Genomic DNA, 21813 nt, shown 5'->3' with positions numbered 1-21813 from the left:
ATTTTCCATCATATTCTGATTTCTCTGATTGTTTTTATAGAGGTAATTCAGTGTATATAATATAATTTTAGTCTTCTTTTTATATTTCTCTTTTTTTATCCTTATGTGCTCAAAACAGACAATGGTCGCAATGTCAAAGGTAATGTACAAACTCAAATTTCACCATCTGACGTTCAACGCGCCCCTTTACTCGGCATGTTAACTTGCCTGCTGTATGCCCTGTTCAATGCAACATCTTCATGCTGCCCTTAGCTATTTGGGGTGCCTGGTGGAGACATCATGGCTTGATTTTGCTACAGACATTGTTATTTCTCTGCTGTGTCACCAAAATGATCATGAGCTCCTTTTGCCTGCAAGAATTATAAGCCTAGGTTGACAATGAATACTTCCTAAATATTTAAATCACTTGGAAAAACACAAATATCAAGCTAAATATATTCTGATGTGACAGAGACACAAAAGCCTATTTCAGGAAAACAAAAATTTTGAGTGCAAGATGAAATAAAATAAGCAAAGTGCTACATGACAGCATCACTTCACTTGTTCCTCTTTTGTTTCCTCAAAACTAGTTTCACGTTCCTGGATGGCAGGGGGTATGGTTTTCAGCTTACTGTAGTAGTAAACTATATATGCATGATAGTTGTTTTCTATTTTTCTCTATTATATTTTAATCATTTTAATTTTGTTCTCTATTAGTCTGAAATCACTGGCATGACCTACAACTACCATAGGGTTATGTTTAACTGGGAATACTCTGGATAAATTTGGATTGGGCTGAAAATTTGAAATTCACTTCTGTTTTCTACTATATCATAGTAGATACAAGTATCACAAAATATAATAACCATATTATTATCATCAAATTGAAAACCATTGGGATTTGGTCTTTCAGCATAGGCCATGCATGCTGCTGTGGGTGTGCAAATGGTGATTGTGACTTATTTTGTGCATGTGTGTTGCATGAACACGTCTCCACCAGTAACCGTCATTACTTAGAATTCACTGTTTTGACCACTCTCTCCTATATGTCACTGGTACACTGACCACTGTGCAATTTTGTATATTGATTTCTCAATTACTTCCCTAAAATAATTCAGAGCTGGTGATGGTTATGAATTAATAGTGCTAGGGAGCAAAGATGTTTGGTCAGCAACCTAGGGAAATTTGAAAATCAGGGAAATTATGGCAGTATTCCCCCAAACCCACTCCAATTTTATTTTGTAAGCACTTTAAAAGGGTCTATGCAGGTTGACCCCAATAGTGGGATGGGATTTCACCTACATCATTGTTCTTTTTTTTTTTTGACCTGTCCACTGTGATTTCTAAAAGGGAGCAAATTAGTGTCAACTGTGTATGGTGGTTTGCATTGACATAATTCAGAATGTAACCTCAAGAAGCAGGATACAGATAGTTCTTGCCAACTAGCTTTAGGATTTAAAAATTAGCAGTAAATTAGTAGGCATTAATTAATTTTCTAGTTAGTGATAAATGAACCTAATTTTTCTCAACAAATAGAAAATTGGACTTGTTTAACTTTCAAACTACTAGTTCACATATATGTCAAAGTACAGCTATTTTATTTTAGTGTCATAAAACAATTCATTTACTCTCCAACCTTTTTTTCTCAACTCTCTCATTTTTAATAGGAGTAGTCTTTGAATGCAGATATTCTTTATTTATTACATAGATTTCAGATTGCACATCAATTTTACGATCACAATTTAAACTATATGGTAGAATCATCAAAGTCAGAATTTGGCATTACAAATCTCTAAACCATTGTAGAAAGTTTTCACATATTAATACTTAAGAAGTTATATCCCCAAATTGGAGAAAACATTTGCAAACTTAATTAAATTTAATGTAAATTTTCACTCCAAAGTCTTCATTACTTTTTTCAAGCTCTGGTTTTGAAAACTATTAATAATGTTTAAGTGTCTGCCTCTAAGATTTTTCACAAAGCCATTAACATTTCTAATTAGGTACAGGACCCCCCAAATGTGCATTTTAAATTGTTTTGACTTTGCTTCTATACCAGATCTAAATAAAAGACTAAAAAATGCAGGTTTCTACACTGCTTTGTGTACAAAATGCATAATTCTAATTAATTATTTCAATATTCAACCAAAAAACTTTTTTTGGTTGAATTTAATTCTAATTATTTAATTCTGAATTAAATAAATAACTTAGGAATGTGTTGGTAATGTCTTCAACATCATCTGATTTATTCATGTCAGGTGAGGTATTGGCTAAATACCTTGCACAGGTGGTACATTTATCTCCAAAGAATGCCATTCTTTAACTTTCTCGGGAAGTCTGTGTTAGTGCCTGTTACACAAAGAGCTAACCTATATCTTTCTTTCTAATATGTATTTTTTCCCCTTCATCCATCTCTACTGGACAGAGATACTAGCTGACTACTGCTAATCATGATGCAATATCACAGTAAAAAGACAGCAAATTGGTACTCCATCTTTTTTCTAAAACTAATTTCCACTTAATCTTCTTTCTTAGGATCTATTTCGTTTCCCTTTAATAAATTTTCTTAGCATTCTGACTCCTTAAGCTAACATTTCAAAGTTCTTTGTTAAAAGTGTAAACCATTGTCAAAGAGTGGAAAAGTTATTTCAAATAAATTGCACATCCTGCATATACATATGTATGTATTATAATTTTTTAACAACTTCTCTAATATGTGAGGGGGTACCTAATCCTACCTCCATCACTCATATATTAATTTTTACCTCAAACTTGGTGGCTTTTCTATTTTGCTTTACAAGTCATCAGTAAAAATCTACCTCACTTTCTCTACTTCGTAAATAAGTCATAATACAATTTTGCCCCTTTAATGCTTCCACCTCCTTGTTATCTCAAGTAACCCTGCTTCCCTCTGACATTGGTGTGTTCCATTTCCAATTAGTCTATGAATCTGTCATATGACTCTGAAGTAAAACTACTTTCAAGGTTTGTTACAGTTTTATCTCCTCTCTAGCCTATATGACTCATAAATGAAATAAATTAATCTAATACAACTTGTTTCTCATAGGCTGCATTGGCCATTACCCAGTATCTTGTCATCTGATAAGGATTTGCAAATTGATTTTCAATGATAACAGTTTACTCCTGCAAATAATATGTCATGCACTGAAACAGACAATATGAAGAAAAATAATTTGATGATTACTTCTTATGCATCTTTCTAAGTGCTAAACTGGTTGCCTTATACTTATTGACAGTGTTCTTTTACAAAGTTTAATTATTAAACACTGCATTTGCATCTTCTTTCATGTTAAGTCACTTCAGCAATTTGGGTTTTATTAAACTTTAGCTAAATAAATTCAGTGCCCTAAGATATATTGTACAAATACCTGATGATTTAAAAACAACCTTTGTCTGTTTGGTTTCCTTCTTTCCTATAACATTTGGCACTCCAAAATGATTTTTTAAAGTAGCATTATTTTTTGTAATCTATCAGGTGCCCTTAGCTATATTTCCAGCACCATCTAAAAGAAAAATATATTCTCCTTTAGCATCTCATAACTCATGATAAATTTAAATAGCCTCATCATATAAATTTTAAATATCTTTAAAATTCTTCCCAGTTGTTGCTTTAGCCTCTAGCTTCATGTCTAAATGTAGGTATTTCTTTGTAGTTGGAAATTGCCCTACTTTATGTTTAATCAGACCCTTGAAATACATTAAAGCATTCTCCAGCTGTTGGTTTAGTCTACTTGGTTACCTGTTTTCCACCTTCTCCTAATATATTGAAAAATGTAACCTGGTCATCCATCTTGCAAATGCTTTTCTGAAGAACATCAAGTCCTCCTCTATGCTTTTGCGTTTCACATGACTTTTATTGAATCTCTTATTTCCCTCTATTTCTGCCCATTCATTTCTTTTAAATTTATTTACTTTGTTTTTCAGGTTATTCTCCTTTCTTTCATTAGAATCCTAAATCCCATCTGTTCATGATCACTCTCAGAGAGGCTGCCTTTCACCTTTAAATCCTCAACCAAGGCCTCTCTGAATATAGACTTAGGAGGTAGGAAACCCTGCATTCTGGTCCTTTATTCTTATTCTTTTCTGGCCTCATATTCTGTCCGCTTACGTTTACAATTGGTGAAATAAGGATATTGTTAATACCTACCTTAGTTAAAATGTTGAAATTTTTTTCATTTGCATTTAGATGGGCTTAGAGGAACCTAAGCCAACACTGATCATCTTGAAGACTCTAGAAGTCTTCTGCATTTAAATATCTGCTTTAAAATCAGTAGAAAGAAGCATAATTATCTTTTTTATACAGCATGAAATACATTTTAAATGCCTTATCTAAGTAGCTTGCACAAGTTATTTTAAGTAATATTTTAAGTTTTGCTGAATTAATTAAAATATAAATTAAAAGAAAATGTGGATTAACTCTTTAAGACTAAGAGCCAAAAAAAAAAAACCCAGAATAGAATAAGAGTTTAGAAGGTTTTTCCACCTGCAAATATGAGAAGCTAAAATAGTGAATGCAATGAAGTTGCAAATTCTGAGGCCAAATTTGAGTATGACATTTTATCAACCAGTTTCTCAATCATATCAGATCCAATGTCTCCTTGTCTCAATAAATATTTCGTTTTACTCATTTTCCTATCCTGAAATGGAACTCAGAAATAATTTAACCTATTTCTAAAATATCAACATGATTCCCTAACTGTAATATACAGGAGAAATAAAAGAAAAGCAGTTTACAATAAACTATTTATTTCAATATGTTAGTGTTCAAATATAACTGCACTAGAAAACATAATGCAATAATCAGACATAGGAAGAAAACTTGGTTTTAAAAGCATTAAGTACATGAGAAAATATTCCATACAGGTACCAGATAAAATGGTACAGCAGGAGTATAGATGGGCAGCATAATCAAAACCACCATTGGAGTCAAGAATTATATCAGACTTATTTATACATGAATTTTAAAAATGGGAAGTAACTAAAATTTAATTATGATTAATATACCAATATAAACTGAAGAGAAAATAAGGAAGTATGGTATTCTTGTAAATGAGCTAGCTCTTGCTTTTAATAGTAGTGTCAAAATGATACCTTCCGTGATATAATGCAATAGTAGTGAATTGCACAGAAGAAAGAAATCCCACTAGATGTCAGGGCATATATTCATCCTCTAATACATAAAAAAAGATCGTGCAAACATGCTTTGTTATGTAATGAGAAATTGAAGATGGAATGGAAAATGAAATGGCAATTGAGACATTATAGAGAAGTTGTGGCAGCTCTCCAGGGAGTTTTGAGAATGAGACTGAAAACTAACAGCCAACCCAAAGACAAATAAATAATTACAAGTGTTTCATTTTTAAGAGATAGGTTCCATTTCATAGCATCATATTATTTTACATATATAGGAGGATATTTATATAAAATATTTTTGAAGGAACTTTTATTAGTGTGATTTTGGTAATTCTCTGAAAATTTGATAATATTTGGTTCCAACACTGATAAAGAAGACTCAAATCTCTTAGCTTACATATTTGCAAATAACAAACCCAAACACAGATTGTAATCTAAACTCTGAAATTTTCTATTGGCTACTCAAATGTCACGAGGAGTGTAGCTCTAAGTGGCATAATTTTCCAAAATGGTGAACAATTTCTGATAAAGTTCTGAATAAAACAATATATATTCTTACCTCTACATGGAAATTGTAGCTCTGGAAATTTCAATTTATATTAAAATCATGTAAAAAGCACATTGTGGTGTTTATATGTGAAACAGGTAGTTTTAAAGCTCAGTTCATGAATAAACAGGCTTTTCACCTGCATGAATGGCCTTGAGGCATGTAAGGCAATTCTTTAAGGCAGGAGAATTGTGACATTGAAATTCTTTCATAATTGTGACAACAAAAAATGCCCCCACAAATCTCCCCTAGAGTGAAATACTACCATAGTTGAAATCACATGCTTATGTAAGTGTAGCCAATTCAGTGGCGTTTATTGGAACTGGTCACAAGGGCAATTAAAGTAGATTAACAGTGTCTTTCTGTCTATTAACATTGTAGAATCTGTGATGACATCGATGATCTGTGAATTTAGCCAAATTTTAAACAACTCTGTGGACAATTTGCTACGGAAATGCATCAGAGAGAAGGATGATACAGAAAGAGAGTGGAAAGATGAGCTTAAGAGTTTTTAATACAATTTAACTATATATTTGATCTCTGTTATCTATAATCTCTTAATAGTATCCCTGTTAGTTAAATAACCTAAGGAGTGAAAATATGACATTAGAGTTGGGGAAAAGACAATATCTAAGAAATCTGAAATCCTAGCATAATTTACAAATTGTAAATATTAAGATATAAAACCTAGAACTCAACTATAGAATGCTGCAGAAAGGGAAACACTATCCTGGTATGCATTACAATAAAATAAATTAGTGATGTGGGCTGGAGACTTCCAAAATGACCTGAAGAATGGAGTTTCTGTCAGAGAACTATCTGAAGGCTAGATGAATTTGTTGCCACTATTGGCTCTTATTTCTATCTTTGTATGAATAGTAAAGAGGGTTAGGTTCTATATGCAAATGAGAACATGAGGCAATAAATTCCTGGAGAGCTCATGACATTTTTCTTCTAGATGGACTTGGTCATCGTCATGGATAAGACTCAGGGAGTCAACAGAAATGCAACTCAAGAAACATAGTATTTGTTAAATACATGAAAGTTTATTAAGATTACTTCAAACTTTTATAATAAACAAGGGTAAACTTTTATGAACAAGTATAGTGTGATTTTCCCCCACAGTGACTATGAACAAAATGATGAGCATTGATTTCTTAGTATTATATCTGACCTAAGTTGATTGATTGTTGTCCAAAATACAAAATCTTTAAGTCTAATTTTAAAGTGTTTATACCTTGCTTGATGCTTAGAGTACATTTTGATCCCGAAAATGTGTTCACTTCATTATGAACAGGGAAAAAAATGACAGAAGGCAACCATGCTGCCTAACAAGTTTATTAATGCAATTTGTGTGTTTTAACCACTTCCTGGGGCACAAAAACAGGGAGCTTACAATTTTTATAAAATTCTCCCTGTTGTTAATTTTTAAGAGCTAAATAACAGTGTATGTAATATTGCTCATTATACAAGATACTTCTCAGAGAATTTCCTGATTCTCCATAAGCAACAGACAACAGATTCATCCCAAAAGGAGATATAGCTGGTCAGTCTACTCCCTCAACAAAGAAACCAGGAGTCTTGCCACCTTGCCAAGTTATCTTTGTAGGAAAGATTTCGAGAAGTGGCTAGGTACTATCAATCCCAGACATGCCCTATTACCTAGCTGTGGTCACTTCTATTGTAAGTTATGTTTGCCAGAGCATTCTTCTTATGTGGTTTTTATAGCACTCTTTTTTTTCTCAGAAAGTGGTCAAGACTTAAACATAAGTGAAAGAAAAAAAAGGATCTAAAAATCCCACATATGATCCGAGAGTTTTCAATAGAGTACACACATTCACACAAAAATGGCCTTTTACCCTCTGCAGTTTTATTGGTAATTCCTTCATCTGGGTTTAACTCTTTCAGAAGCTCTGTGGAGCATCTCATATAGGTAGTGGAAACATATGAAGAGCCTAGATGGCTTGTCACTCCTCAGTGACACAGAGAGGAGAGTAACACAAATTGAAGCAGGGTAAACAATCCATTTGGAAATTTCATAGCCAATATGACTTTAACCATAGGTAAGTCCTTCTTAAATAATCCTCAAATTACAAAATGAAATTTATAAGAAACTTTAAAGGTAGAATTTGACCAATAACAGAGAGTGTAGTTTTTTCTTTTATTCTAGCTTTTAATGAAAGAAACTAATTAACAGCTAAATCTGCCATTTGCTCTCTGGGTACACACTTAGAACCCAGTCTTATTCTCAGATACTCACATGCCATTCCATGTGGCCCAAGGTGACCCTAAGCCCTGTGTCCAGGTATAAGCTGGCTGCATTCAGTCACACTCAAATCAGGATCATATTGCTCAGGAATCATTAGCAGGGTATTCAGAACTGTCTCTTTCTTCTATATCTTCTTATATTACTCTTACAAATACTTCCCATTTTTTTAGGCCCTTTTAATCATATCAAGTCAAGCCTCCTGGGATCCACATCAGATTCAAACCTCAACAAATACAGCACCATTAACAAGATTCCACAGCTCACTCTGAATTTTTCAGAGGTCAAAACTGAGAAAAAGAATTCATCGCCTCCTTCTTCAGATAAAACCATTATTGCACCCAAAGTTAAAGATCGAACACACAATGTGACCGAAAAAGTGACCCAGGTAGGACACAATTTTCTTATCAATTTCAACTTTTTTAGAGGTTTGCTTCTGCACCATAAAACATATTCTTTTTCTTATAAATGACTATCAGTAGAGGTAAGACATTTATTTGTACTCCTATTTATCTTGAGATGTTGGGTAACTCTCTAATATAACAGATTAATAAAGCTGTATACTATGATTTTATATATTACAAGACTAAACAAAAATGGGCTAACGTGGCATGGTTGCTCCCACTTTCGTAGAGGTGGTTAACCTGCTATTCGTCATGTTTGGACACTTATTGTTTGGCTGCCAACTCTCACATTATTAAAACATGGTTTTTAATATAATGGATGTGTCTATTGAAGCTTTAGGGGACTAATTAGGATTTGCTCTGAACTGTGGTATCCTTTTGCACTTACTCTACTAAATAGAGTCATATCTAAGTCAGTTAACTTAGGGAAAAGAGTTGTCTGAGATGATGAGAAGTCAGTGGAACACCACATTTTATTGGAACAATATCTTATTATTTTCAAATAAATACTGCAACTTGAACTAGGATAAAAAGCTAGCAGGTGTACTGCTTCAGAGAGTAGATAAAAATGATTTCTACTTATTATATCAATATACCAACCTAAGCAGTACGTGGCTTTTGCTTACAATGCACTTACATTGTTGGGAATTCATGACTTTAAAATTTGTCAAGCAAGCAGTTCTTTTACGAACAATTTACTCAGTATATTTGCTTAGCAAATCTTTGCATAAACTCTCTATAATATAAAGCCAAGCTTGCCCCCATTCTTCATCCCAAGCATTGAAGTTTTTGAATTAATGAAGTTTTTCTGTAATTGTAATCACTACAAACCACACTATAGTACTGTTTCCAGATAACCTCTTATGTGTGAGCTGAAATAGCTATGAAAAGACCATGAGCAAGTTATAAATAAACCTGTGCAGTCTATATTTATTTGAGATGAGAAATTATACATGCCATTCTTGAGAGCATTTTTTCTATATATTTTAATATTTATATAGTGAAGAGGCTTTCTTTTCTTGGCATTTCACTTTTCTTATATTTAGTAAAATGGGTAAATGAACAGTTTACTGTTACACACATTGTATTGATGTCATTTTGATAGCTTTGTATTTTCCTTTCAATTGTTTTTACTTTAAAAGTTTTATTATTTATAGATTCCTACCATTATATGAATATATAGGAATCAAGAGACTTAAAAGGAGACATAAGAAAAGTTGGAAATATTAGGATCAGGGCCCTGCAAGTGCATAAGGGAATAAAATTTAAAGAGAAGCACAGCATGGCAGTGGGGACTGTGGCGAACTGTGGAGTGCAGGCCCCGTCTAAAGCAGACAGCTGATATGCAGCTCTAGCTAACTGTGGTTAGGCAGAAATGCTTGACCAATTAATGAATGCTTGCAAATCTTTCCATTTTAAAAGAGAAGCTGGAAGTGCAGAATTGAAGATAACCTCTTTATTTCTTAAAGTTGACAAATTAAAAAATGCCTTGAACTCTTTTTTAGGCTGAACAAAACACATCTTAAGGCCTGTGCGCAGCCACGTGTGATCTCAGCAGTCTTTCATGTGCTTGGTCCACCACAGAGGCCACCCTATGCTGCCATGTTCAGCAGATCCACTGTGCCAGGAGAACGTGATACACACAGAGATCTGAGAAGCACCTGCTCTGGGGGCTTTCTCAGATAGTGGGACAGGAAACATATATATAAATATCAATAATAAAATGCATGGTAATAAAGAATATTAGGGAGAAAGTTATTCTACTATAAGGGAAGAATTTGCAGGGAAGAAAAAGAGACAGGATTAAACATTTAAGCCAGATCTAGAAGGTCACGTCAAACTGTGTAGTCAGTAAATTTTAAGAGCATAAATCAGAGTCAAACTGGATTGTGTTTTATTTCAGCCATTTATTGTAGGCCATGAATGCAAGTGGCATTTATTGTGTGACATTAAGGCAAATTTCAGGATTGGGAAAAGTTACTTCTCAGAGTTGATATAAGAATTAAATAGAAATGTGGAAAGTGTCCATCCTAGTACTACGTACCATAACAAGAAATGTCAGGTCATTATTATGTTTATTAATATTCTTCTATGATCCCCCAACTCTCCTCACCATCTCTGCAGGATCTCTTTATCTCTACATCATGAGGGCCTTAGTAGAACACCTGGCAGAATGGAGTTCATCAAATGTTTGCTGAATAAATGAGTGCATAAATGGATGGAAGAGTTAGCCAAGGGAGAGGATAAGAATTCCAGGTAGAAAAAATACAAGAACAAAGTTATGAAAGCATTAAAGTCCATATGACTTTTTAGAACTAGTGGTTTTCTGAGCCTGCGAGAGGCTAGTCTGGAAAATTTACCTTCAAAATAACACTTTTCTACCTTTTCACATAAGTGCCATGCAGGTTTGAGTAAAATGCAACAGTTTCCATCAAAAGCTTTGCCCTTTTTTTTTGGTCTCACACTTTATCTTTAAAAGCCCTGTGACTTTCAAATTTAGCTTTGTAATATAGAAATATTTGTTTTAACATTTAAAAATGTTTTAAAATATTATTATAGACCTAATGTTTGTGTCCCCACCAAAATTTATATGTTGAAACATAATCACCACCATGATGGCATTTGGAGGTGGGACCTTTCAGAATAGGTCATGAGTGTGGAGCTCTCATAAATGGGATTAGTGTCCTTGTAAAAGAGGCCCCAGAGAGCTCTTTGGCTCCCTTCTGCACTGTGAGGTTGCAATGAAAAGACGGAGATTATTTATGAACAAGGAAGCAAGCCCTCACCTGGCATTAAATGGGCTGGCAACTTGATCTTGGACTTCACAGCCGCCATAACTGTGGACAATACATTTCTCTTGTTTGTAAGCTACCCAGTTGATGAGTATTTTATTTTAGCAGCCCAAATGGACTAAGATGACTACTTACCACTGAGTGAATCTGAGGCCCACAGAAAGACCCCAGAGTTTTCCTGAAGCTTCTTATGCTTCCCACAAATTGTGGAGTATCCCCCTCCCACTCTCCAAAGTACCCCAACTGGAGAGGTATGATACAGGCAAAAGCCTTTTTCAAACTGCTGGAAGATCAGAATTTGATCATATTTTATAAAAGTTCTCTTTTTTTTTTACAGTGTAAACAATACAATGAATGGGAGGAAATTCTGGAGTCAGGTGAAACACTTAAGTTGCAATGGTCCTTGCTAGAAATAATAAGGGATTGAATAAAGGCTGAGACCAGAAACTGGGAAAAAAAGCCATCAGTAGGAATGCTTTATCTTCTTTGTAGGGGCCCCTTTTAGCTCTTAGTGACAAACCTTCCAATTGTCCACATGTCAAACCAAACAATGTAGAGATCAAATATCAAGAACTTCCTCCTGCAGGCATAGCCTCTGGAAATTTTATTTAAGCACTTGAAAGCAGAGCTCTTCAATAACTCATTTATAGGATTACATACTTCATTTTGTGTTTGTGAAGTTTCCTAATTGCAGCTATCTTTGAAATTTCCATATTCACTACTTTTAACATTAGTTGTCCTCTAGTGACCAAAAACAACTTGGTAATAACCAAAAGACTTTACTTGTCTTTTTATTTTCTTTTTAAGGCCCGCATGGAGATTCTGTTTGTCAGGAAATTTTCAACATGTTTGCTGTAGGCAGCCAGCAGTATTTCCTTAATCCAATGTTCTTTCTTATTTTATTCACATAATAGATTTGTAGGATATTTCTTTCTTCAAAAGAAGTCAAGATTTTGCTTATAGATTATTCAACAATAAATTTTAAACACTCTACAGTGCACAAACAATAGAGCAGTCATCAAGAGAAAAAGGCATAGATGAAAAGAATAATCGCTGCTCCTGTTGTTCTGTCTCACCACTTGGATCTTATCTCTATTACATGTTAAATTAGAATTAGGCAATTAGTTATTTGCCTCCTCAGTTAGAGTCACCTTCTTCAACGTAGGGACTATGTGGTCATTCATTCATTCATTCGTTGGTCATTCATGTATTTGTTTATTCATTCAAAAGCATGTATTGACATGTATTATATATAATATATAATATATACATTATATACTATATACTATATATTACATATTGTGTGTATACATAATATACATATTGTGTGTATACATAATATACATATTGTGTGTATACATAATATACATATTGTGTGTATACATAATATACATATTGTGTGTATACATAATATACATATTGTGTGTATACATAATATACATATTGTGTGTATACATAATATACATATTGTGTGTATACATAATATACATATTGTGTGTATACATAATATACATATTATGTGTGTATACATAATATACATGTTATATATTATATGTGCCAAATATAATACATATATACATAGTATGTGTATATATAACATACATATTATATATTATATTGTATATAACATATAATGTATATCATATATGTATTGTATATAACATATAATGTATATCATATATGTATTGTATATAACATATAATGTATATCAATATGTATATTATATATAATGTATAATATATATCCATATATAATGTATAAACACACACAGTGCTAGGTTCTGGGAATTCAGAGTTAAAAGGCAAATCTCTGCCTTTGAGTCTTGAAGGAGGTAGACAAGTACAGTACATTGGCTTTACAGTGCAATGTAAAGTATTTTTCTATGGGTAAACACTGTGTGTGCAGATGGTGCTGAGAGAGGAAACCTTGCCTACATTGGGAGTTTGGGATAGTGTTTGGGGAATATAAACCATTAAGTGAGTTTTGAAGGTGAGAAGTTTCCAAAATAAGGAATAAAAATCTGGAGTGAAACACATGTGGGAATCTCTAGGTACCAAAGAATGAATGCAGCATGAGGTGTTTGTATGACCAGTGCCTAGTATAATTATATGACACATAGTAGCATCTTAAAAGATTCAAAAATGAACCACTGAGGGTATTGGGTGGGATTAAGCAAGAGTAAGTCTGCAGTCAAAAATCTCCAAAGCAAATGCCTTCCTTCTGAAATCTTTTGTTAGGCAAGACTTCAGTTCTTGCTGTTATTTTGGATCCATAGACCTCTTTTGGCCTTATTGGTCTTCTGGAATACATCATGTCATATTTCATTTTGCCATATTTCATCTCACCTTCTTTATTTATTTGGAAAAAAGAGAAAACAATTCTCAGAAGATGTGTGTGTTTTTTTTCCTTCACTACAGTCCAGCCAGTAAAGGCTGATAAGCAGTAGTGTACATCTCAGGGAGGCAAGCCCTTGGCTGGCCATTTCTACCAAATTCCAATGGAGTGGCGGAGAGTAAACAATGAATTGTAAGAAAATTTGGGCGGAGAACAAAGGTAAGGTCTCCTTTTACCAAGCAATTGCACTTCTCAATTGAAGATCAAATTATTGGCTATATTTGCCCACTTTTAAATAAAAGTGAACCACTTTTGCACTATTCTAAGATTTTGTTATTCCTGAGTCTAGTTTAGTTCAAATGTTGTGCCAATTTTTAGGATGAAACATATTATTTTGTTGCCATGTTCAGCTTTGACAAGTTTTGTATTAGACCACTCTCCCTGGATAAGTATGAGTATCCGAATAGTTAAAGAAGATGGTACTGTGGATTTCAAATCTTTATTGGCCATTGTATCAGTCAATACTGTAACAGAATGCAAGTAACAGAAATCTAACTCAAACCACTTTAAGCAAAAAAATGAAAGGAAGAGGGGAAGTTTATTGGGCCATATTACTGAAAGGTACAGAGAAAGATCTGCTTTGGGGTGAGCTATATACATTTTTGTGTAACTGGTGACATTCTCTCCCTTGCTTCTGTGTTGACTGCACTCCCCACCTAATAGCAGAAAGTTCCTCATACTCTCCTGTCTCACCTAATGCTCACAGTTAGTAATTTGGGGAGAAGGACCTTCTTTCTTCCAGTGTCCATATTATTCCCAGAAAAAGAAGACTCTTATTGACCATCTTGGGCCATGTGATCATCCTTGTGGAGGAAAAAGTATGGCCCCTTGACTGACAGTCACACCAGAAAAATGCAGAGGGAGAAGCAAGCCTGTGAAGCAGGAGAATCAAACAGCAGTGGCCCATTGCAGAGATGAAGATAGGAATTCAAATTAACAGCATTAACCACACACACGTGCACACCCCCACCCTCCCCCCCACACACACACAGAGTCCACATTGGGCGGTGGGTAGATTCTAGAAACACAGAAATATAAAACCTAGTATAGATACTCAAGACATTATAAATTACTTGGAGAAACACTACATAACAGTATATAGCATTTACACATGCTAATTTAATAAATGCTACAAGGCCATATTATGAAAGTAACGATAGTTTACATTTCTTATGTACTTACTTTTACAACATTTACTTACATTTACAACTTAGTATTCATTGTACTATGACCAAATAGTTCTATAAGTTGGCCTTTATTATGGAAGAGGAATATCTGGTGAATTCAGTGGAAACCCATTTTGAGATAATCAGGAAATAAGATGTATGAAGGGACCTTAATGAGCCAGAAGGTATTAATCTGTGGAACAGAAGATGAGAAAAAATTTACTGTTAGTCCACAAGTATAATTTTCCTGTAGCTTTACTAAGGAAAGTACTCAAGAAAATTAGTTCAGATTTAATCACAAAATAACTTAGGTCACAAGAAAGAAATTTCTGAATATTAAAAAAGCCATATAATTTTTAAGTCTATGCAGACTTTAGAGCCATAATAGATTCCCAACATTTAGGATTCATGTAAGTATATTATTGGCATGAAAATAGAATTATGGTAACTTTCATGATTTCTGACATTGATCGAGCATTTAATATGTGCCAGGCTTAGTGGTAAATGGTTTAGTGGATTCTCAATTTTAATCTATATGACAGCACTGTGAGATTGCGCGGTTATTGTCATCTGCATTTCTTAGAGAAGAAATTAAGCTTGGAGAGTGGAAGCAACTTGCTTAGGTCATATAGTAAATGATGGACATAGCCTTCAAACTGAGGTAATTTGATTCCAAAAGTGAAGTTCTCATTCTCTAAAATATATCCTCTTTATGATTCTGTTCTGTTTCCCCATTTGTCCCCTAAATCTCCTCAGGAGTTACTGTGGCAGTTGGACATACTTGTAACATTTGACTGTGACACCAAGTGTCCTAATCTGAATGGTTAGTTAACTCTTCAAAAAGCCTACAAAGCTATCATTGCCATGGAGGTTCATTTCCAGCACAGTCTCTTGTTTAAATTTATATACCATCTACTTTATGCTGATTTCAGATTAGAATAGTGGGATGGGGGTTTTTGTTGGTTGTATGCTGCACAGTTACAGAAAAAGCAAAACCACCCTGATATTACTGACTTAAAGAAGAACTGAAAGATTATGGCCTTTTACTTATATTGAACTTTGTTCATTATGAACAGGTTCATTATCTCTTCATTGTGACTCAGTGTTTCTCAATTTATACTTATTTTTGACATAAATCCAAAACAAGTATTTGTGATTTAGTACTTCTTTAGGTATGCAGGCTGATTTGTAATGAAGAAATTTTAATGAAGAAATAACATAGACTTTATCTTATTAGCTAATATTTAAAATCATTTGTCATCTCAGGCTTAAGAGTACAAAGTTTCTCCCATCCAAGTACTAACCAGGACCAACCCTGTTGCATTTCTGAGATCAGATGAGATCGCATGTACTCAGGGTGGTATGGCCATAGATATTAGTACAAAATATCTTAACATGTTCTGTAGTTTCCTTCAAATTGGATAAATTCAGTCCTGAATTTCTTCAGTGATAGGATTTGAAGAGTCTTTCAGATACAACAACAAACTAAAAGTGGTTTTATGTATGGCAGTACTTTTCAAAAGGCAAATTTTCAACAATTATTTGTATAAAGACTCATTGATTCTTCACTCTTGAAATTACTAAAAACAAAATTCACAATACTGGTGCAGGATTTTTTGCTCCTTAGCTCAGTTAGGTCTGGGTTCTTGCCTCATGGCCAGGAAAAAGTAGGCACATGGATACTCAAAGACTGAGTGGAGTAGATTTTTTTAAGCAAAAGGAAAGCTCTCAGCAAAGAAAGAGGGGTTCTGAAAGTGGGTTCCCGGTTTCCCCCCTTTTCAGTTGAACACAAAGGCTTCTATATACAAAAGCTGATGGGGCTGGGTTCCGTATTTGTATAAGGCATGAATTCCAGGTGGCTCCCCTCCATCCCCCCAGTGCACATGCGGGCCCTTAGTCCACTGCAGGCATGCTTAAGAGAACTGTGTAAGTTCTCTCATCTGCCCAAAACATCTGGTGTAAGCACTTGTGGGGCTGGTCAGAGGTTCTCTGGGGACACTTTCCTTACTGTCTGCCTAAAGAAAGCTAACTCCTTTCATTCCCTTCTTCAGGAGTGGAGACCCCCAATGGCTGTTGGGGAAAGTAGACAATCACCATTCTAAACCGCTTCCTGCTGACAGGGAGTTCTGTTTTGGGAAAGTGGCAGTTAGGGCTCCTCCTGAGGTCTGTTAAAGGGTCCGTAGAAGAATGGCACATCCATGCATGGTTTCATTTGCATCGCCATTTGAAGTTTAATGGCCTTTTAGCGAGAAGCAGCAATTTGGGTTATCAGAAGCTGTATATCAAAATGAATCAAGGGGGTAAGGACAGCTCCACAATCCCAAGATTGCCAACATGCCCAGATAACTGGTGGCTACAGTTATCCCTGCTAAGATTTGGATGCATGGGGCTTGGCTTTTGTTGACTCCCTTGGTCTTATTTTCCCAAACAAAAAAACCTCCAGGATTTGCAGGATATTTGCCCAGAATTAAAATATTGATCCAGATTTTTACGTTATCTATCCCTTTTCTCTCTTCTGAGCTGCAGCTGGATATCACTGGTTGGTTCACAGGAATAAGCAGGATTAGTCTAAAATGTTGGCAAAAACTTGAAAACAACTGATGAGATTAGAATTGAATCACAAGTGTATGTTAAGTTTTGAAACAATTTTTCTCTCTCCAGTCCTCATTTTTGTCAAAAACAAATCATGATAGGACTGAGTTATTTGTAAAATAAACTTAAGTCTTATACTTGGCTTGATTATCTGCATAAAGTACAGCAAGAATAGTTATATTTAACATAGGCTTTTAAATTGGCTTTAATAGAATTCTGTTCTACAAAGAATCTCAGATAAGACCTTTTAAAGCCTCGTGCAGCCATGGATTTGTACTCTGAAATACCTATGAGTTAGGCAAATTCCTCTCTTCTTGAGGTCCCCAGAACATAGGGCTCCTGGGCCTGTTAGAAAGTGACATTCTTTACTCACCACAGGTTAGGAACCTTGTATGGGGACTGTTTAGACAAGGTATGAGGCCAAAGTTCCTAAGGAGATTTAACTGGTTCTGCAGGTCAAGCTTGATTCCTTAAAGGGAAGCACATCCTTCCAGTCAAAACCTTGGTAAAACAACCAGTTTCTCCAATTGTGACCTGTTGCAAAAAGAAAAGGGATTCTTACTGCACTGATGCAAATAAATATATTGCCATAAGTTAAGAATACTCACAAATAGTTTCCAAATTCTGGAGAAGCCAGGCAGAAAGAAACAAATATGCTCAAAATTTTGTTCACAGGAGTATAGCTTACTCAATTATTAAAGGCTCTAAATAGTTCAAAATAAATTTCCTTGACTCTGAAAAACAAAACAAGGATCAGCAACATTTTAAGTAAAAAGTTAAATGATTAATTCAGTTTTCTATTAGTTCAGTCCATTCAGTTAACTCTTGTTCTGCTTGATATTCATGAGCATTTCAGCAATTCATGAGTCCCATATGTTTCCCTCTATTCCAATGTCACAATCTCCAAAGATATCAGAAACTTGTGTTTCAGAGCTCCTGTCCAAGTCCTATATCTGATTATAAACCATTTTTTAGAAAGGATCAAAGCAAGACAATGATTGTCTGTGAATGACAAAATACCCAGTATAGTTACAGTCAAAAACATGATTGACAAAGAAATTTGGTTATTTCCGTAGTTTACAATAGTTAACATAATAACCTTTATTATGATTGATAGCACATACTCAGACATTAGAATTTTAGACATCCCATACAATTTTGGAACATATGCATTTATTGTTCACTAAAATATAACCTAAAGAAGATAAAACATCACTTTCAAAATAACTAAAAATGTCAAATAATCCTGTTTACCTATCTTTTGGATGCTCCAGGGGCCCTCTCTAGCATCTAAAAGTTAGGGGTCAGGAAAGACAACATTGAAACTGAAGTTTGATTTTGTGAAGCCTACCAAACAGGATAAAGGTTCACAACACTTGATATTATGAAATAGAATTCCAGATTACCCTAGGTTATTTATTTAGCCAAAATGATGACTCAAAAATTTTAAGAAAGGCCAAAAACCTCTCATTATCCTTTACTATTACATGAAAATCTTGTTCAAGAGACAGAAAGCCAAATTTTACTCTTGCATTAGTCTACTATTAATATCAACCCCAATTTTTAAATGAAACCTTAAACATAATTCTATCTCATCTTAACCAGTTTGACTATGTGGTGAGATTCTTGTAAACCTTTTATAACCCTTTACAAATCTTTGTTAAAGAACAGATCAATACCTTAAGAAAACCTTGTTGTGCTTTTATTTCATTACTCAATTTATGGAAAAACTATATAATACCTTTTTGAAGTTAGTCAATATGTTCACACACAGAATTTCTTTTGCAAGATTCTTTTTTACAAATCTTCCACCATTTGTTTAAACCTTCAGCTTTATCTTTTCTATTTCAAAACTATTCTCTAACCCTAAGCAAAAATTTACATTCTCATGCCTTCTTATAATCTTTTACTAAAAACGCATTTTACTTTCCTTACACAGCTTGTATATAAATCTATTTTCAATAGTCTCAATTACATGTTATGATGGCAACTCTTAGCAATTTTTAATTTTAGTGTAAAACCTGGTAAGTTATTTTAATTATGTACTAGGCACAGATAAGTTCTGACTCCAGCATAGTTAGGGACGTGGTTAATTCCATATGTCCCTAGGCCTTATCAAATTGCAAAGCAGGCAAGTTGAGCAGTTCTCAAAGGCCAAAGAAGCAGCTTATAACCTTGAAACATTTAGCAAACCTAGTATCTGACCTGCATACTTTAGACCACATATTTACATTTTGAAGACATTTGTATTTTACCAATAATCTTTAAGACTTTTATTCCTCAAAGATTAAAGTCACATGAACTAAAAGGCATTATAGCCTTTATTTTTCCTTCAAAAAATATTTGATCTAAGTGCTTATTTTTCTTTAAGCCAATTAATTAGAGTTCTATTTCTATATAACCATCACACATCTAACACATACATGATTACACAGACAGAAGAAGATCCAATAGTTGTAAGATTTTTCATTTGTCTATCTCCTAATTGGAATTATTGGACTCAGGGTATAGCTCTCCAAGAAGCAGGGCTAGGAAAACATGTAGTTTCCAGGGCCAAAAAACAGGCATACCTAGAAGACAAAAACAAATTTTGAGACGGATCTATTTGCTTTTAATTCCCGGAGTTCCATGAGGAAAACAAATATTTTTTTCCCAAAATGGAGTCCGTGGCACCTTCTCTGTTTTTCCCCAGGCATCCCAGGCCATCAGAAGTTATCTTAGGGCCTCTGACATGTGCATTAACAGTGGCAAGACAAAATGGAGAAAAGTAATACAGCTGACTGAGAAAAAAACCTTTTCCAAAAAAAAAAACAAGATCCAAGAAGAGAAAAACATAGAGTCCTTTTAGATATACCTATAGCTTGGAGATCCATTTTTAATTAAACTGAGTGCACTTTAAGAAAAATCCTTTTAAATTCCCTATTACCTGACTTTAGCCATGCAAAGCGGCCAGTATTTCTGGCTTTTGAGCTTTACCAAAAGTAATCTCACAGGTGAAGCCAATAAGCCTCAACTAAGGTTATGACTTAACCCTGGTGTTCAAGATATTTTCAGAGGTGGAAAACAGTTTTTACAAAATCTGGAATCTTTATAGGTAGCTCAGGGAAAGGAAGATTTAAGAAAGGAAGCTAGAAGTTGTTCGTGGAGGGGAAGATAATCAGCAAATGGTAAAAGTCACAAAGGTATTAACCAGAAAGTACTAATTCCCTAAACCAGGATTGATACCAGGTGGCCATTAAAATGGCAGAGACCAAAAGAGAGTACTGCCACCAGGTTACAAGGTCAAGCTCCCAAGGACATAAAACAAGATGGAGACTTGCAGCAAAGTTTGTTACTGACCAATTTGCCGGGCTGGCTTAAACAGCAGGCTTATGGGATCCTAGGCCCACGTTCTAGCCTGAAGTACTCCTCTTTTTGACAGAACCATACAGAAAGACACACAAAGCACACCAGATTGGCTACAGCTTAAGACAAGACACAAATCCTTTTTTCCATTAATCAAAACTTTACAGAGGATATAAGCAATAATTTTATCATTCATTCAACTGGTTTGCACAGGGAGAGGGAGTGTCCCATTCTTTCTTCTGTCCTTATATCCCCAAGTCCTGGCAACCTCGGCAGGGTGCCACCCATGAATGCCAATGAAACTTTTCACCCATGTTAACAGGGAGACCTAGTGGGTGGGAATTATCCACGTTTACCTACACGCAGACTCCTTCCTGCTGTTGGTAATCTTTGAGTTCCCTATACCTTGTGTATGTCGTAGATACTAGCATGACCTCTATCTATGAAATGGGAGGGGGCCTAATTGGCAGGAATCAGTCATTCTAAGGTAAAGCTGTGGAGCTGGGTCCCCCTCAAACAAGGGAGAGGAAAGGGAGTCCTGTGAATTGGGGTCCTGGCCTAGTAAAATGCCTCTCAAAGGAAACAAAAAACCTCTTGCATAGAAAAGCTGCCGGTATCCGCAGGGCTGTGTTAACTCCTGGCACTGTGAGAAAAAGAAAAACAAACAGTTTAAGTGCAGGGTGGGGACAATGTCTGGGGGGAAAACCTTTAGCTCTATGCAAATGTGTTTCTCCACCAGGGAGAGAAACTCTTCATCTTTGTACTGTCTTGGCTCAGCCAGAGGAGGAAAGGCTCCACAGATTCTTGGCAGGATGGGTCGGAGAGTGGGAAACGCTGGCCAACAGGCTGTATGAGGGCCTTGGCCCCTGAGATTGCCTTGGTACCCAGGAAACAGCCGCAGCTTATTCCTGCCCTGCGTGGTCACTGGATGCAGCATGTGTGTGTGGCAGACACAGCCATGCACCCCAGCTGGGAGGGGAGGTTGCAGCGGGGAGTGCATACCTGTGGCCATTGGGTGGAGCTGGGGGGTGCCTCTAAGAACAGATGGAAACCACATTATCCTGAATTGTGTATCTGATGGCTTGGCCAAATGCTCATTCTACATAGTAATATCTCCGCAGTTTGCAGCAGCACCCTTAACATTATTTAAAAAGAGGTGCCATGACAGCCCCAA

General features: G+C 35.1%; 1 protein-coding gene across 7 annotated transcripts in view; it reads left to right on the top strand.

Annotated features, from left to right (window-relative positions):
- The window catches only part of KCNH7 (potassium voltage-gated channel subfamily H member 7), a 482617-nt gene that overhangs the window by 337864 nt on the left and 122940 nt on the right, over nt 1-21813 (top strand). For 3 of the 7 annotated variants that reach the window (XM_054549399.2, XM_054549401.2, XM_054549398.2), the window contains exons 5-7: nt 119-139; nt 570-593; nt 8120-8334. In XM_054549399.2, coding sequence (XP_054405374.2) covers nt 119-139; nt 570-593; nt 8120-8334 — 260 coding nt within the window. The remainder of the gene's footprint in view (nt 1-118; nt 140-569; nt 594-8119; nt 8335-21813) is intronic. The other 4 variants (XM_054549400.2, XM_009237780.3, XM_063712835.1 and 1 more) reach the window with 3 other exon arrangements.

Source organism: Pongo abelii, chromosome 11 (assembly GCF_028885655.2).
Source record: "Pongo abelii isolate AG06213 chromosome 11, NHGRI_mPonAbe1-v2.0_pri, whole genome shotgun sequence".
NCBI lineage: Eukaryota > Metazoa > Chordata > Mammalia > Primates > Hominidae > Pongo > Pongo abelii.
Note: the sequence above shows the minus strand (reverse complement) of the source record. Positions and strands in the feature narration are given on the sequence as shown.